At 34.7% G+C, this 18,465-nt stretch overlaps 1 protein-coding gene across 3 annotated transcripts in view; it reads right to left on the bottom strand.

Moving 5' to 3' along the window:
- Positions 1-6,710: 6,710 nt before the first annotated feature.
- Positions 6,711-18,465, bottom strand: part of LOC123551957 (uncharacterized) — a 52,365-nt gene continuing 40,610 nt past the window's right edge. For 2 of the 3 annotated variants that reach the window (XM_053541525.1, XM_053541526.1), the window contains exons 6-9: positions 18,034-18,192; positions 16,233-16,271; positions 14,253-14,323; positions 6,711-8,212 (exon numbers count right to left, since the gene is read on the bottom strand). In XM_053541525.1, coding sequence (XP_053397500.1) covers positions 7,917-8,212; positions 14,253-14,323; positions 16,233-16,271; positions 18,034-18,192 — 565 coding nt within the window. In that variant the 3' untranslated portion in view covers positions 6,711-7,916. The remainder of the gene's footprint in view (positions 8,213-14,252; positions 14,324-16,232; positions 16,272-18,033; positions 18,193-18,465) is intronic. The other variant, XM_053541527.1, reaches the window with a different exon arrangement.

The following is an 18,465-nucleotide window of genomic DNA, read 5'->3' as shown; positions in this document are numbered from 1 at the left end:
AGTTTGAGAGGATTTTTTGAGAGGATTTTATTATCGCCAAAATGTGTTTGTTAGTCACTTTAATCTTATGTTAAACCTAACTCTAACCTTTAGTCAGTATATTGTACATTTAATACGTACATCCAATACAGGCGATTTAATGTTGGTATAAAAGTCTTGATAATACTTTTTGTGATAATGTACTGAATGTTGATATGACACTGACGCTATTGAATATGATTATTTTGCATGACCCTAAATAAGACAATACTTCTTCTTTTCGCCCTTTGTAGACTGAACCAAATTGTAACTGACTATATTCCTATATTCAACAAGAGGGTCATGATGACCCTGAATCTCTCACCAGAGTAATATGAATATGAATATGTTTCAAATGTAAAATTGATGATTTTTAGAATTTTTTTGGAAAATTTCCCGATGTACAATCAAGTAACCCCTGGGGCGGGACCAATTTTCCCCGGGGGTCATGATTTGAACAAAGTTTGTAGAAGTCTAATAGGCAATGTAACATATCGAATATCTAAGATCTAGGCCTTCTGGTTTATTTTAAGCAAATTTATGAAGATTTCCCTATGTACAGTCAAATAACCCCTGGGACTGGGTCAATTTGACCTTTGGGGGTCAAGATTTAAATAAATTTTGTAGAGGTCCACTAGGCAATGCTACATCTCAAATATCTAAGCTCTAGGCCTTCTGGTTTATTTTTAGAAAATTTTGAAGATTTTTCTATGTACAATCAAGTGACCCCTGGGGCGGGGTCAATTTTGAACCTGGGGCGGGGTCAATTTTGACCCTGGGGGTAATGATTTGAACAAATGTTGTAGAGGTCCACTAGGCAATGCTACATTTGAAATATCTAAGCTCTAGGCCTTCTGGTTTATTTTTAAAAACATTTGAAGATTTTCATAAGTAAAATCAAGTGACCCCCAGGGCGGGGTCAATTTTGACTCCGGGGTCATGATTTGAACAACTTTAGTAGAAATCTACTAGGCAATGCTACATGTCAAATATCTAAGCTCTAGGGCTTCTGCTTTTTGAGAAGAAGATTTTTTTAAGATTTTCCTATGTAAAATCAAGTGACCCCTGGGGCGGGGTCAATTTTGACCCCGGTGGTCATGATTTGAACAAGTGTTGTAGAGGTCTACTAGGCAATGCTACATGTGAAATATCTAAGCTCTAGGCCTTCTGGTTTATTTTTAGATTTTTTTTGAAGATTTTCATATGTAAAATCAAGTGACCCCTGGGGCGGGGTCAATTTTGACCCCGGGGTCATGATTTGAACAAACTTGGTAGAGGTCTACTAGGCAATGCTTCACACCAAATATCTAAGCTCTAGGCTCCTGGTTTTTGAGAAGAAGACTTTTAAAGTTTTTTCCTTTCGGTTGCCATGGCAACCAGAGTTCTGCATGGAATTCAATTCTTTGAACAATTTTTAAAGAATACCATCCAAGGAACATCCCTGTGAAGTTTCATCAAAACTGGCCTGATGGTTTAGGGGGAGATGTTGTTTAAAGGAAAGTGTGGACGGACGACGGACGCCGGACGGTCACCCTGAGCACTTTGTGCTCAGGTGAGCTAATAAAGCCTATGTTCAATTGTATTGTTAATTCCGTCTACCTCCAATTTAGTCTTTCGTATGTTGCGAGATGTACAGATTTGTATGTATTGATAATCATAATGTCTGAAAATTATTAAGCTTCTAGTGCACAATTTCACATTATGAGATTCTTGGACGTCCGAAAATGTCAAATGATCAATATTAGAAATCATATGAAAAAACTTTTAGCATTTGTGGTAAGAAAAATGACAGTGATGCCCCTGTCTCTCAGACAGTTCCATGTCGATGAATTAATTGATTTGACACCAGAAGGATTCATAACGTTTATTTGTGTCTATGTCGTCCTTGATTAGCAATTACTGAAAATTCGCCAACATAAATAGCATTCTCTGGTGCAAATCAGTTAGAGGCATGGTTAAAAAACCAGTTATTATTATATGAAATTACAACACAGATTCAACCAAACAATTTAGATAAAAGGGATATGGACTGGCAATCTTTTGTAACAAATATTAACCACTTGATTTGCCCACGGAGGGCGTAAACCTGAACTTTTTATTCAAAGTCATCAAAAACCATTAATACAATAATTGCATTATTATTTTACAAAATTCTATGCTAGTATAACTACAATGAAATCAAAATTCCTTAGCCAGACTTTTGTAGTCCAGTTTTGATTTTTCCTTAGATCAGTCTGACAGTCTTTTTAGATATATTTCACGATATCAACGCACTTAAGGTCGCGTTTCTTTCCACGTGAACTGTCAGATTCAACCACACACTTTCTTTTAAAATGCAGTGTTCATTTTAATTATAAACACTAGAGTGCTTTTGCCTGACAAACATGTACTTTTTTTCAAGAAAAGATCTATGAAGACTGAAGAAGCCAGTTCTGCACAAGGAAACTTTCGCAAAAGGAAAATGCGCGTCTCGTCGAACAAGTGTCATTATACAATTTTTCAATGTAAACGCACAAAAAAAAATGAAAGAAACAGGTCCATGTATATTGCATATAAACTAGAAGATACAAAATTGGATACAAATGAAGTAGTAGATGCGGAACTTAAGTTTGACATGTACAGAAATAATCTCAAAAGCCTATACTTGTACATATGTTTGAAATTGACAGTGCTAAAAGCCTTGGGGATCCTCGACTTTGTTCCACATCTTTACGGCATATGAGATCCTTGTCTTGGTGATTTCTTATACGGAAATCCGTATAATTGTGGTCTTGCTTGGAACTTATTTAAATATCAGGATAGTGTGAGGAATAATCTGAATCTGATAAGATTTTTGTGTATGGTTATATCTTTACATTAAATGATATAGTAGGGCTCCATGGTGTGCGGAGTTGCTGATAAAACCCTGGAATTCTCTTATATTTAGTTACATTTAGTCTGAAACAGGATACTATTCTTTTAGTCACTGGTTTTTATTATGCTCATAGATAGCGGATTTTTTTCTAAGATCTATGGACGTGTATATAAGCCTGCCAATCTGCCAGGACATAATAAACGAGTGTATATATTTGTAATACCTGTTTGGTGTATGGAGACACTGGCATGACAGATTTCATTCGGTCACTTTTCTATTGTTCTGTACATGGTTCAGACTTTAATTTCTCATTAAAATAAATTCATGAATACCTGAATTTTCTGCTAGGAAGTATTTGAAGGTCATGCATGATGGCAATCTCTGAACCTTTTCTCCCCTTGAAATGAATGGGTACTGGCAAGTAAAATACGCCTGATATTGTTCAGGGGTTTCTAAAACCGAATGAAGTGCTACTGGTTGTGTAGTACCATTTCTTTTGGCAAAACAGGAAATCATAAAAAAATCAGGATTCACCAGTTTTTTATGATATTTTATGTTGCTCGTGTGCGCCCTTAGAGGTGAATTTACATCGGCCCGTTCCTTAGTAACGGAAATTAAACTTTGTGTGTGTGCACTCTATGTAAGGCTAAAAGACGTGGCCGCAGAATGTAAACTATGTTAAAGCAAGCAACCTATCACATTACAACCATTTTGGTTAATTTGACTCTGTATTATGATAAATAACAAGTGAGGAGATAGAAAAAAATCATGTAACCCTTGACACATCCGCAACGTCGTCCTCAAACGGAGAAACTTTAACTTGTATGCATTTTTACTTATGAATTTTAATAAGCGGGTATCGATCTTTCTCTGGACAAAGTTTGTCGGAAAGAAAAATCGTAAACTGATAATACTCATCACTTTAAAGCTCATGTTTTTATTGACATTTCTTACATGATTTGACAAAACTTACACCCTATCGCAGTTAGGTTACATCATAACAATATTAAAAGTCAAACTTAGAAATGAAACTTTTAAGATAGACGTAATTAAAGTAGACATTTTATTTTAAAGGCATGAATTTTAAAAATGCAAAAACTAACGGGGTTACAGATTAATGCGATTAGGTGTACACACCCCCTTCTCTCAACTCACACACAGAGAAATACCCTTCTATTTAACTATAGCAAACTCTGAAAGGGGTTGAGCAGAATCTCTTTAACAAGAGCTGTCCGTAAGACAGCCAAGCTCGACTATTCGAAATATTGTCCCAGAAGCAGGAAAATATTACCCAAAAAGGTTAAATATCAAAAGAGTTTTAAGTTCAAAAGGGGGAATAATTTGACCAAAATGCATATCAGTTATGGGACTTGCTGCTCTTAACTAGTTTTATAACCTGGAAGGCACATGTGAAGTTTCAATTCAATATCTGCATTAGTTTTGGAGATAGAAACTTGCATGTAAAACTTGAACCAGAATTTTCAAAGTCCAAAAGGGGGCATAATTTGCCCAAAATACATGCCAGAGTTATGGGACTTGATCCAGTGAGGTTGGTAATTGATCTAGAAAAGGAAAAAATAAGTTTCAAATCTATACGCCTTTTAGAAATAGCTGTATGTACTTGCACGCAAAACTTTAACCAGAATTTTCTAAGTCCAAAAGGGGGCATAATTTGCCCAAAATACATGCCAGAGTTATGGGACTTGATCCAGTGAGGTTGGTAATTGATCTAGAAAAAGAAAAAATAAGTTTCAAATCTATATGCCTTTTAGAAATAGCTGTATGTACTTGCACGCAAAACTTTAACCAGAATTTTCTAAGTCCAAAAGGGGGCATAATTTGGCCAAAATGAAGGTCAGAGTTATGGGACTTGCTGCTATCAACTAGTTTTATAATCCCGAAGACACATGTGAAGTTTCAAATCAATATCTGCATTTGTTTTGGAGATAGTAACTTGCATGTAAAACTTTAACCAGAATTTTCTAAGTCCAAAAGGGGACATAATTTGCCCAAAATACATGCCAGAGTTATGGGAATTGATCCAGTGAGGTTGGTAATTGATCTAGAAAAAGAAAAAATAAGTTTCAAATCTATATGCCTTTTAGAAATAGCTGTATGTACTTGCACGCAAAACTTTAACCAGAATTTTCTAAGTCCAAAAGGGGGCATAATTTGGCCAAAATGAAGGTCAGAGTTATGGGACTTGCTGCTATCAACTAGTTTTATAATCCCAAAGACACATGTGAAGTTTCAAATCAATATCTGCATTAGTTTTGGAGATAGTAACTTGCATGTAAAACTTTAACCAAAATTTTCTAAGTCCAAAAGGGGGCATAATTTGCTCAAAATACATGTCAGAGTTATGGGACTTGACCTAGAGAGGTTGGTAATTGACCTAGAAAAAGAAAAAATAAGTTTCAAAGCTATATGCCTTTAATTGATGGCTGTATGTACTTGCATGCAAAAACTTAACCAAGGTGTGACGCCGACGCCGACGCCAGGGTGAGTAGAATAGCTAGACTATTCTTCGAATAGTCGAGCTAAAAACTTTGAAAGAAGTATATGCAAGAATGTTACGGACCAAGGTTGGCTATAATACATCAAGTAGTCAATGAGTTGATTAAAGTTTTTCCTCTTCTATTTTTAGCTCTGATGACACCTAAAAAGATTCAAGTGGAATTATTTGAATGAATTTGAATGAGATCCATACGATGATGCTCCAAACTTGGATGAAGATCCATCAAGTGAATAACTTTTAGCTTTGGTGGGTCCTAAATTGTGTAAAGCGGAACCATATGCATCTGAGAGCGGTTCATACAAAAACGTTACTGACTACATTTGGTGAAGAGAGAGAGAGAGAGAGAGAGTGGGGGGGGGGGGGGGGGGGGGGGGGAGGGGAGAGAGAGAGAGAGACCAAATTTGCCGAAGATCATGCGGGGTCAAGGTGATCCGTATGAATAAACCTGCCCATGATGTCAGCTTTGCTTAGTTTCATGAAAGTAGGCCATCCTCTAATAGTAATATCTCAACAAGTCAACACTGCCCATAAATGACATAGTGATGCATACGACAAATATCCCCAAATTACAGCTTGTATGGCTAGCAGTAAAAGGGCAAAATTTAAGGACTCATTCTGTCTGGTGTTTGCTTATAACAAGCCACTGCGATATACTGTAAAAAAAATATATATATTTCTGTATCAGAATGGAATCGGAAGTATACATGTATTTGTATTACTTTTTGATTTTGTAAGTTATTCAAAAACGAATAATCTGATTTTAAGGTGATTCTACACGTTTGAGAAACCAAACCAAAAGTAATGACACGAAGTCATTCATACGGATAACGTAGAGTAAAGCATAGACTCGGCATTCCGAAATGAAGTAATGACATCCCGTCAGAAAATCTATTAAAACGACAACGTGACTTTCTTCCTAAGAAATATGTTATCAAAACGTTTGACATGTTATATCATTCAAAATCCTGACTTAAAATCGAATTGAAATGTACTAGTCTCTTTCATCATGTGTAAATATCTAAAAGAAAACGGACTTACATATTTATTCTATCATAGCATAGATAATATGTGTATTTACGGCTGTTGGAAGAACAGAATCAAATACTTTTCACATCAGTCTAGCGAAGAATCAAACACACGACTTTTTTATTCGTCGAATTTTCTAAAACTATTCTGAAGGGTCGAAAAACAAGCTTCAAGCAAATTTTACAATGCAGATTTTTTCATCCGAACATGCAGAATTAATTCTAATGATTTCTGTGGCAAAGGTTCTCAAGTAACTGTTTACATGGCAAGTGAAATTATAATTACAAAACAAGCTTTTAATTAAACATATTTAATATAAGCCCATACAATGAATCCATCACATTGTGTACAGTAAAGCAATATGCATAGGTCTAGGTAAGATGTAACTTCAAGATACATAACAAATATCTAACAAGTAGATTACCAGAAAACATAAATAAACATAAACCATCAATTAAAAGCATTAAAAATCTAAAGAATTTAGATTTTACGTCATTATGACTTACTTGTAAACCAGCCTACCAAACAACTATTTTCAATCTTTAAATTTACATACAAATACATAGGCCCATACCAAATTGATTTGCAGTTCTTATCTTGCTCTTGTGTAGAAAACAAATAGATTTGTATTGTGCATGAATATTCATATAAACGTATTTTAAACACAACAGTTTAAAATTACCGACCGCTTAAAATGTTACTCTATACTTGGGTTAAGACTATTTCTATTGTCTCAAAGGTTAACAATATCAGATTTTGAAGTGGTTCATTTAGACTTAAAAAACTTAGATACTTTATTACTAATATATACCCCTTTCATATTGTTTTATTTTCTAACACATTCTTTTTTATTTTGCAGTAGAGCCAGTGATTAGATGTTATCCTTATCTTACAGTAACGATCACTTTGTAAAGTTAAACATGTCGCCAAAAAGAAGGAAAAGATATATACGGCCTGGTAAAACTAGTACATTGAATCAAAACACTTTTGTGTGTGATACTGACGTGATTTAAAGCTTTGACGTTTTCTTGCCACTATAAGTATCCTATAGTGCAGTTTGGCCAATACACTTGCTGTAACTCCACCCTTCCAAAATACCTGAATAATTTAATGATAACTGTTAATTGCCTTGTTGTAATATCGCTTCAACAAAAGATTTTTTATAAAGCACACCGTTTAGACAAGAATAAAAGTTAATAATTATTTTATTTAAAATATTCTATCTTTCAAGACAAAGTGAATGACACGTTTGCAATCGACTTTTACTTCATCATCATTTGATTTTCGTTTATACATGCTAACACTCTATATTTTCATGAATTATAACACGAGTTCTGCGTACATATATTGCAAAGAATATGCTACAAAAGAAACCAAATATTTGCCATAAATGAATGTTAGGTTTTCACTATTCTTGAGTGTATGTGTTAACATTTGACATTAAATATAAAAAGACAGTCGTTTCATCTGTACTTGTAAAACGAGTCTTTTTAAGTCCTTTTATGCTTCTTCAATATTTTTCAAAATGTTGTCAGGATTTGCATTTATACGAATACAAGCGTTGCAAAGTTCTTCAAATGTTGCACAGTTTTCTTTGTTTCTTCTCCATCTGAACAGCATTGCTGAGTTTCGCTGTACACAGTTTTCTCTGTTGTCTTCCCTAATTTGATAGAGCTCAACTTCCGACAAACCCAACTGCAAACCTAGCGAATGCCATTCCGGTCCGATATTGAGTGCTATTGTACCAATGTCCTTATCTGATGGGCTTCTTTGAAGGGTATCAACAGAAAGGTTTGCTGAAATGACAATAATATCTTGCTACGTTTCGTAATAAATGGAGCTAGGAAATAGAAGGTATATATGGGATATCAATTTTGGAATTGGCCATATTTTAAATACTTTAAACTCAAGCAATGGTTCAATTTTGGCCATTTAACGATAGTGAAAAATTTGATCGCTTTGGATGGAAGCACTGACGGTTGTGATCTTGACATTGAGCAAACATGGCTGACTAATGAGTTCTGCACAACGTCTTGATGAGATGATCATTTAGGTTATTAAAGGCTCAAACATTTGAGTTGTGACCTTGACCTTGAACGGACGGACGGACTACGGACAGAGAGCGATCACAATAGCTCACACTGAGCACAATGGAGCTTAACAACAAAGAGCTAAAATCGGCCTGAGTATATACACATAACCAATAAATAGGTTATTGATAGAAAACGTTTATGTGACATGTATATGTCAAAGGGGTAAACTTTGCAAAAACACGTTGTGTATGCATATCGGATACCTCTCTGTGGAAATAATGAAACGAATACTTCTCTGTCCACGTACTGGACCTTCTTTGTGTGCGTTGTAAAATATAAAAATTCACTGTCGCCGCTTTGACAGAGAGGTCAGAAAATCTAAATTTTCGTCCTAAACACACGTTTGTGCATAAAACATATGAACCACGGGAAGATGCAGCTATCTATATTGCTTTTTTATGGTTACATTTGTTTTATCAGCTGACATACGTCAAAACGAAGATGGAATGTACCCGATGGGTACTGGCTCGGATGAAGGTCTTGCTATGTTTATAAAAATTAAAACAACTTTCCTTGAATACAGCAACACAAGTATTTTTTACCTTAAATGTAAAGACGTTGATCCCATCTATTTTATAAGTACATTTTATGTGGCTATTTTCATCAAGTTTCCTTAATAACACTTTACTTTAGATTTCGTTAATGCGTGGATCCCTCTCGGTCGGTGCAATTTTGCCTCAAAGGATCGCTCTTGATTCTCTGCAACGGCGTGCTAACCCTCTCGGCCAAAATTTCTATCGGCACCAGCTCCCTCAAATTCTTATTGAAAACAAAATCTTTTTCTAAGGAAAATAAGTCATAGTTTTACCTCCCTTTATCTGCTTTTACATTGAAAATAACTTAGTATTTTCACTTAGTAAGCATATTTATATTTTATTGTCGAATTTACCCATACCTAAGTGATACTTGAAGAATTTTTATAATATCATTTGATATAATAAATCGAACATTTTCTATGTACAGATCATATTTATGAAAGGGGATTGAACTACCGTTATGCCCGTTATTTAAAGGTGATAACTGTTATTGCTCTTATTGGTGGGAATACAACAGACCATTTAAAAAACGAACGTAAAAACAACATGTCATAGTCTATGTAACAAAAGCTATCGTTAAAAACGATGGATGCTACCTGAATTGCACACTTTTCCGTGAACATAGAGCTAAGAGTTTTATTCTTAGTTTTAGTTCTCAATGCCAGGAACCAATACACCAAATCTAAGAGCCTAAGGGGACATTTAAGCGGCACATCTGTACAAAAACATAATATGGGAACCCTCGTTCTGTGTTATTGTGCTGCTTGTAAATACGATAACCATCTCAAAATTCTAACACTGAGGGTGCCGGTGCCGATAGAATTTTTTTCCAAGAGGGTTTACATGATACCGGGTGCAGAGAGTCATGAGGGATCCTGTAAGCCTAAATTGCACCGACAGAGAGGGGTCCCATTTATTAACGAAATCGAAAGTAGGACGTTGTTAAGGAAATTTGATGAAAATATCCACATAGATTGTATTTACAAATTAGATAGGATCAACGGCTTCACATCTAAGGTACTTGCTATATTCAAAGAAAGTAATATTCAAGTTTCATAAACATGGCACGATGTTCATCCGAGCCAGTACCCTCGGTTTACATTCCATCTTAGTTTGGACTTGTGTCAACTGTTAAAATAGATGTAACGATAACAAGAGATCACAGAGTGATCTTGGCGCCCACAATTGAGCCATTTTTTTAATGTTCCAAATTTCAAGACTAATACAAAAATCTCTAATATTACAGATACACTAAAAATAATACAAAAATGTGTATTACCGACATATGTTACTACAGAAAAAATTATTTACTTTTTGCATGGGACTAATAATAAAAAAGTTAGAAAAATTCATAAAATATTGAAAATCTAAAAATAGAATTTCTAAAAATAGACTAATTCTTGGAATTTAAGAGGAAGTTACTCAGTAAAAAAGTTAACAAGAGAGATGACACCACTAATGAGTTATATGCATATTTTTCTTTTTATGGAAGCAGAGAATGCACATATAATTATTTATTTTATAATTATTAATTAAACTCATACCCTAAACAATAGAGATGACCTCATTAATGAGTTATATGCAATTATTATTTTTTGTTATTATGGAAACAAAGAATGTACATATAATTACGTATATCATAACTAATAATTAAACCCAGAACTTTCAGTACACTAAACAAATTAATTATCAATCTACTAAGGTAGTCCATTTACTGCTGAGTTGTAATAGGAAAATAATGGACAACTTGAATCATTATCTCATTATCTGCAGAGTTTATGACCCTTCTACAGGTAAGGCCATAAAACCAATTAACTACTTGGAGAGCCACTGGATATAAAATTATATTAGAAATTAAAATAAACAAAGGGCCGTAACTCATTAGAAAATTGTTGAACCAGTCTGATTTTCAGCGGGACACAACTACAGTACCAATACATCATTCTGACAAAGTTTGGTAAATATCCGCGCAGTAGTTTCTGAGGAGATGCGATAACGAGAAATTGTTAACGGACGGACGGACCACGGACGCAGAGTGGTTTGAATAGCACACCATCTGATAATAGTGGGCTAAATGTAGATAGCTACAGTTTCCCGCGGTTCATATGATTTTATGCACAAACATGTCTTCAGGACGAAATATTTGATTTTCCGAAATCTCTGTCAAAGCGGCGACGTCGGAGAAAGGTCATGTGCATGAACAGAGAGGGATCCGTTTTCTCATTTACCATAGAGAGGGATTCCATATGCATACAAACCGTAGAAACTTTCTTTGTATGCATCTTCACATACACTTCTAGTCTGCAAGGACCTGGATACATTGAATTTCTTGTATTGATACCTGATGAGCTAGAAACACGATATTCAACAAACAAAAAACTTTATCTAAAAGTGTAAAATCCTTTCAAGTATCTGGTCAATTCTTGTACATTTTTTCTATAGTCCTCGTGCAAAGTTAAATCAAACTGTCCATGAAGTTAATGGGGAGAAAGACACGGCATGTTTCATTTAATTTATGAAAATAACGAATGTCATACTGATAATACCGATTTCGATAAAAAAAGTAAACAAATGACAAAGTGTGACGAACAGAAACGAAAACAGTATTGTTAACTTAGGTGACCCCGTGGTGAAGGTAAGCGGGATCAGCCATTTGAACAAACGTTAGAGTGGCCAATGTAATGATGCTTTTGGCCACATTAGAAGGACATCTAACGACATGTTCATAAAACGAAGTAGTTTAAATGTTTGTTTTCATGATTTAGTCGTGCAATACCAATGTGCAGCAAAAGACGGAATCATTTGTTAAAATCTAATATAGAAATATAAAGATCCTTTTAATAAATTTTGTGAATATACAACTAACGGTTAATGAGAAACTCCTTAAACTTTCTGGTCTCGATTAAATATAGATAGCAAGGATGCTACAAACAACAAAGTTTGGTGAATATTTATGAAAAAGTTAATGTGAAGAAATTATTTACATGTTTCGTTTTAATAAACTGGGATATACTCTTACGGCTGTAAAGCAAAAACCTTTAAAACCTAAAAGGATGCTTCAGACCAAGTTTTGAAGGTCGTTTGAATGTTGTTGTTGTTTTTTTTTTTTTAGTTTCAGCTCTTTGCAGTACATAAATGAAATTAAGCGGACCAATCTTGACAACGGTAGGTCACTTCTGACTATGTATGGTGAACAACCATCAACTGGTTCAGGAATATATGTTTTATAAATGTAACCTTGGCAACATTGTACTGTTCGCTGATTGTGTTTTATTTAATGTGCGCATCGCGTCTATCTCCCTCACTTTAGTATATTTAGTTACCTATCTATAGTAATATATTGTACAGTGACGTAGCGAGTGTATGGGTCAGAGAGAAGGTCGTATGAACGTGTTCACCAGTTTTGCTTGCACGTGCATGTATACTAACCCCCGAAACATTTTCTTCCCGCCTATCTTTCTATTCTCTGGACACTCTACTTCTTTGTTCTGTATTAGTAAGACGTAGTTTGTAGTACTGTCTAAAGTATACTATGATATGATTAGAAGTTTTCTATACAGACATAAAATCTGTTTAGACCTTTTGGAAGTGATCCTGGCATTGTCGATATAGACAGAATAAAAGTGAGTTACGATCGACAGCGTTGGTTCTAATACTATAAACCAAGCCCCGGTTACAAATGGCTCCCCGACGGGGAATCGAACCCCGGTCTCCCGCGTGACAGGCGGGGATACTTACCACTACAGTGATTGTATTATCTCCCCATACAAGAGTATATTAAGGAGAGTCATGCGTTGGTCATTTTCTGTTTTCAGATATCTTGATTATTTCGTAGAGTTGAAATGATTCTAGATCAAATGTTTCACAAACTGAATTTATATTTTAGCAGAATTCATTATGTGGAAATGTGTCAGGAGTGAGCATTTCCTTAAAGAAGGGGAATGTATAACCCTGGCAACATTGTACTGTTCGCCGATTGTGTTTTATTTAATGTGCCCATCGCGTCTATCTCCCTTACTTCAGTATATTTAGTTACCTATCTGTAGTAATATATTATACAGTGACGTAGCGAGTGTATGGGTCAGTAAAAAGGTCGTATGAATGTGTTCACCAGTTTTGCACGTGCATTTATACTAACCCCGCGAAACATTTTCTTCCCGCCTATCTTTCTATTCTCTTGACACTCTACTTCTTTGTTCTGTATTAGTAAGACGTACTTTGCAGTACTGTCTAACGTATACTATGATATGCTTAGAAGTTTCTAAATAGACATCTAATCTGTTTAGATCTTTTGGAAGTGATCCTGGCTTTGTCGATATAGACAGAATAAAAGTGAGTTACGATCGACAGCGTTGGTTCTAATACTATAAACCAAGGCCCGGTTACATAAAGAATATTATATTCAAGCCCTGGTAGACAAGTGAAAAAAACAAACAAGGATGCTGCAAACCATGTATGTTGAAGATTCTTCAAGTGTTTCATAAAAAAGTCGTTGAAAGACTTTTTTCTGCTTTAAGCTCTTGCATATCTCTAGTGGCTACTTAGGGGAGGGCCCCCGATAATGTTGCTATAACTTCTGGCCCAACCCTTTTGTATATTTACATTGATGTATTTATGTATGCTTCTTGTATGTGTGTGTATTAAATATGTACATATATACAATAAAATATGATTAAACTAAAGTGGCTACTTAGTGCATCGAAGCGAAACCATTTAAATAAACGTAAGAAGAGGTTCATTTTGGATGCTAAAGACAATTTTGGTGAGTATCTATCATTCCATTCATGAGCTGAATTTAAAAAAAAAAGTTTTTCAGTCAAGCGGTACCATTTGGACAAACATGAAAATAATCTATACAATAATGCTTCAGGTCAAGGTTGGCGAATGTCCATCAATTGATTTAAGATGAAATCATTATGTTAATTTTTTTTTCTATATATATTTAGCTTTGGCGGTCACAAACTGAGTCAAGCAACGCCATATGAACACATTTGAAAGAAATCCATGACGAGACAAGGATATTACCTACAGAGTCTAGCGTAATTCCGACTAGCAGCCAGAGAAGAAAGAAGATGTTTAATTTATAATACTGACACAGGTCTTGGACGACGGACCAACCACTTAATAATATACTAACTGTGCTCTGGTTTATATTAGCTTATAAATATATTTTGAGAAAGCAGTTATTTTACTAGTAGGTTCCTTACGATTGCCAGATGGTTCCTTTATATCATATTGTGTACATGCATCTACAAATTTCGTTGTGACTTCAGGATGCCTGAAATGAACAGAAATTTATGTAAAAAATACTGTCGACTATAGAAAGAAGAAGACAAAATTATTTTTTCTTAGTTTGGGCAAAACAGAAAAACGTAAACACAGCATAAAGGACACAGGTTCCGATTTCCTGTGAATGTGTACTTAACAGCGACAAAAGACAAAATGTTTATTGCGGTTTTATTTACCTTCGTACTCATTAGAAAGCTTTCCATCTAAGCAAACATACTTTTAGTATAAGACTATCATTGAAAAAGAATCCAATACAAATTTCATGTTTCTAAATGTAAAACTTACATACATTTTGTGTTTCAAATCAAAGCTATAACATTAATATACCGGTTGTTTACATTCAAGAAATCCAATTAAAACTGTCCTTTGTTTAAAAATATTAGACCCAAGTTCATATTTAGGAATAATATCTTAAAATAAAGTGTTTGGTGAAAGATCTTTAGGCTCTTAATTATTGTGTATCATCAAAGGCGTCTGCACTTTGAGTTAGGTGGTGCAATTCTCACAACGTTAATGTGCCAATACTTAAGTTTTGAAAAATTAAAATACCTACATCACATGTTTGACGCCCTGTAGTGAAATAAAGTCATTGCAAAATTTTGGTTTTACACTAGTGTAACAAATATTTGAGGTTAGTGTCGTTTTGAGTAAGGCATCAGTTTTGGTTAGGTTAAGAAAGAAGAAAGTCTGACGATTTCAGCGGGAAAAATCTAACATGTGAAAAAAAAAGAATATGTTGAATTTATTAAACTTTGACTTCAAGTTGTAACCTTGATCTTGAGCCGGCATGGCTAACGTATGAATTCTGCACACTGTCGTGATGAGATGATCATTTGACCTAACCTTCATGAAAATCCTTCAAGGGGTCTAGGAAATACAAAACAGACACGAATTGGAAGGCTCAAAACTTTGGCCTTGATTTGTGACCTTGTTTAACAGCCGACACGGCTGACTCATTAGCACTGCACATTGTCTAGATGTGGTGACCCAAGTTTCACGATTATCCTTCAAGGGGTTTATGAGATACAGAGCCGACACGAAATGGAAGGCTAAAATCTTTGACCTTGAGTTGTGACCTTGTCCTTAAGCCGACTGACTGACTCATGCGTTCTGCACATTGTCTTGATGAGGTGATCATTTTACCCAGGCAAGTTCGATGAAAATCCTTCAAGGGGTTTAAGAGATACAGAGCGGACACAAAATTGAAGGTTCAAAACTTTGACCTTGAGTTGTTACCTTGACCTTGAGCCGACATTGCTGACGTATGAGTTCAGCATATTGTCTTGATGAGTAGATCACTTGACCCAAGCTTCATGAAAATCCTTTCAGGGGTTTACGAGGTGCAGAGCAGACAAGAAATGGAAGGCTCAAAACTTTGACATTGAGTTGTGACCTTGACCTTGAGCCGACATGGCTGACTCATAAGATCTGCACATCGTCTTGATGAGGTGATCATTTTGAATCAAGTCCTTCAAGGGGTTTAGTGAAACAGAGCGGACACGAAATGTTACGGACGGACGGGCGGAAGGACGGACGGACGGAGGCCATTCCTATAACCTCCACCACTCGTGGCGGGGGGTAAATTATAGTACGAATTTCAAACGCTTGTGAAATCTTTCACAAATCATTTTTGACAATGTAAAATAGATTGCACGGTCATCGTAGTAAAAATCAACTTTGATAAAAAAGTAATCACAATATTATGCTTTTTTATATTTTTTGCACAAAATAAAGACAACTCACTCGAGTCAAATTGACTTTCATTTCTGACGCCAACCTGGCAGACTTATGCCATTTTGGACAATTACGTTAACCAAGAAAAGCATTATTAATTAAGATAAAAACATGTTTCTTAAAAATGGTTCTATTTTTAGTTTAAGTGAACAAACGATACGTACGTGTTACAGTAAATGTAAGTTGGTTTGAAGACGACAATTCTGAAAAAAATCGTAAAGATTTACACTGTATTTGCTGGAATGATGTAAGTATAAACAATATTTGGTTAAGCATAGATCTCTCTCACAGTTACACTTTATATCCATTTATCAGTTTATTGCTCTGATATAAATAATTACGTAATCATTTTCTTCTAATTACTTTTTTAATCTATCTGTCTAAATAATGCAATGATTAATAGGATTAGTACTATTATCACGACTGGATATGAATAATGCGCGTTTTGCACACGGTCTGGCACACGTCAGTATAGTATTTATTTTTCACTGCAGTGAACATATTTTCTATATTTTTACTTTTTTACTGGTTTTCCGGAACTATTTTAGTGTTCTAGGGCAGTGACTTTGTTTCATTTTAAGTGGAACAATGTATATAGAAAGTAAAGCAAACTATTTCAAGTCAATATATAGAATTTACAATGACCGCAACCCGCCTATTGTACATTCTAACCGGTATATGTACGAGTGCACAGCATTTAACTTTCCGCAAAGGGACATTACTCGGGAAACAGTTTGAAACGCCAGAAAATAAAACCGCAACAACATGTCGAAATAACCGGGAACTGCGAGTTGTACACAACTCCTACAATTTCATATTTAACAGCTTCACAGATGCTGTAAAAGTAACACTTTTCGTTTATTTCTAAAATAAGACTAAACTTCGGCTATGCGGAAAATGAATTGTTGTTGTTGCCGCTCGCTCTAAATGTAAACAAACAACGTTTTCAATCATTTGCGTATATAACAATCTGACTAAAGTACTTGATCTTCTAAACGAAGATCTGAGAACGACCCTTCTGTATATTTTGGATTTCCAATATTGCTATTTATATTTTCGCAAATATATTTTTTTAACCAATCAGACGACTTGTTCGAATGTCAAAGAGTACGAAAATGTGCAATGAATCCAGGGCTCGAACCAGGGACCCCTCGTTTACAGAGCAAGTGGCTTACCGACTGAGCGAACCGGTTATCTGATATATTACGACGTAAGAATTGTAAATATCAAATATCAAGGCTAACTAATGATTTGCAAAATGTTGTAAGTTTAGCTCTGATTGGCTAGCGAAAGGGTCGACAGAACGAGACTATCAGTAGCTCGTTCTCAGATCCTAAGCGTAGCGTAATAGGAGATGTACTTTAGTCATATATAGTATATAATAAACAGAAAATTCATTTTTTTTTTGCATAAATATATTCACATATTTTATTTTCATTAAAATGAAAAACATATTCACGCAAGAAACTTAAATATCCTCTATACATTAAAATTATTAAGTAAAGAAAATGATATAATTTGTTATAAAAACACCTGTTTCAGTTGTTGCAGATATGTGCTGAAATGTTATGGAATGCGTTTATTGCTGTCGGCGGGTGACCTCTATACGAAAGAAATTTTATCTCATTACATTAAGTTTGTAAGGTGTAAGATTCAAAACAGCTTTTCCAACCAATACATATATATATACAGAACAAGAACACGCGATTGTATATTCCTGCAACAAAAACAGTAGGCATTTGCATTTTATCAGCACTTGGAATGAGCTTTACACTTATGTTCAGAATAATCTCTCTTGATTATATTATCAAGGCAAGTTTAAATGGTAAATTTAAAATATTCCATGTATATTTCAAAAGCGTTTCAAATTCTTTGAGCAATTTTAATCTGAGAACGCTGAAAATAGGTGAGAAAAACCCATGTATTTAAAACTGCAGTTAAAAAGAGATATTAAAACAGAATCACCTGTTTACTTCAAAACCTGAAGCTGGTTCTGTCTCGTCATGTTCCATTAGCGGAATGTATTCTTGACGTCTGGGTCTTCCGAAGAATGCTCCGTTCCCATTATACGCGTGTGCTCCCTCGTTGCTCAGAAGAAAGACTTTTATACAAATACCTCTATTCCTATATGAATAAGAAAATAGACATTTGAGCATGTAGTTATTGAATATAGTTGATAATAGAATTAGAAATGCACAGATTGTCCTTTTCTAACTTTTTGAAAAAGTACATGTATAATATAATATATATATAATATATTATAATTTTGTCCCGATAAACTAAATATACTTCATGTTTTATACAGTAAAATATTAATCATTAAACTGTTTTATGATAATTTATTATGATATCATAAACATTTTCCACATAAAACAAGTTATATACTCATAGTCAATC

Source organism: Mercenaria mercenaria, chromosome 4, assembly GCF_021730395.1.
Source record: "Mercenaria mercenaria strain notata chromosome 4, MADL_Memer_1, whole genome shotgun sequence".
In the NCBI taxonomy this organism is placed as follows: Eukaryota; Metazoa; Mollusca; class Bivalvia; order Venerida; family Veneridae; genus Mercenaria; species Mercenaria mercenaria.
This window is presented reverse-complemented; position numbering and strand designations above follow the sequence as displayed.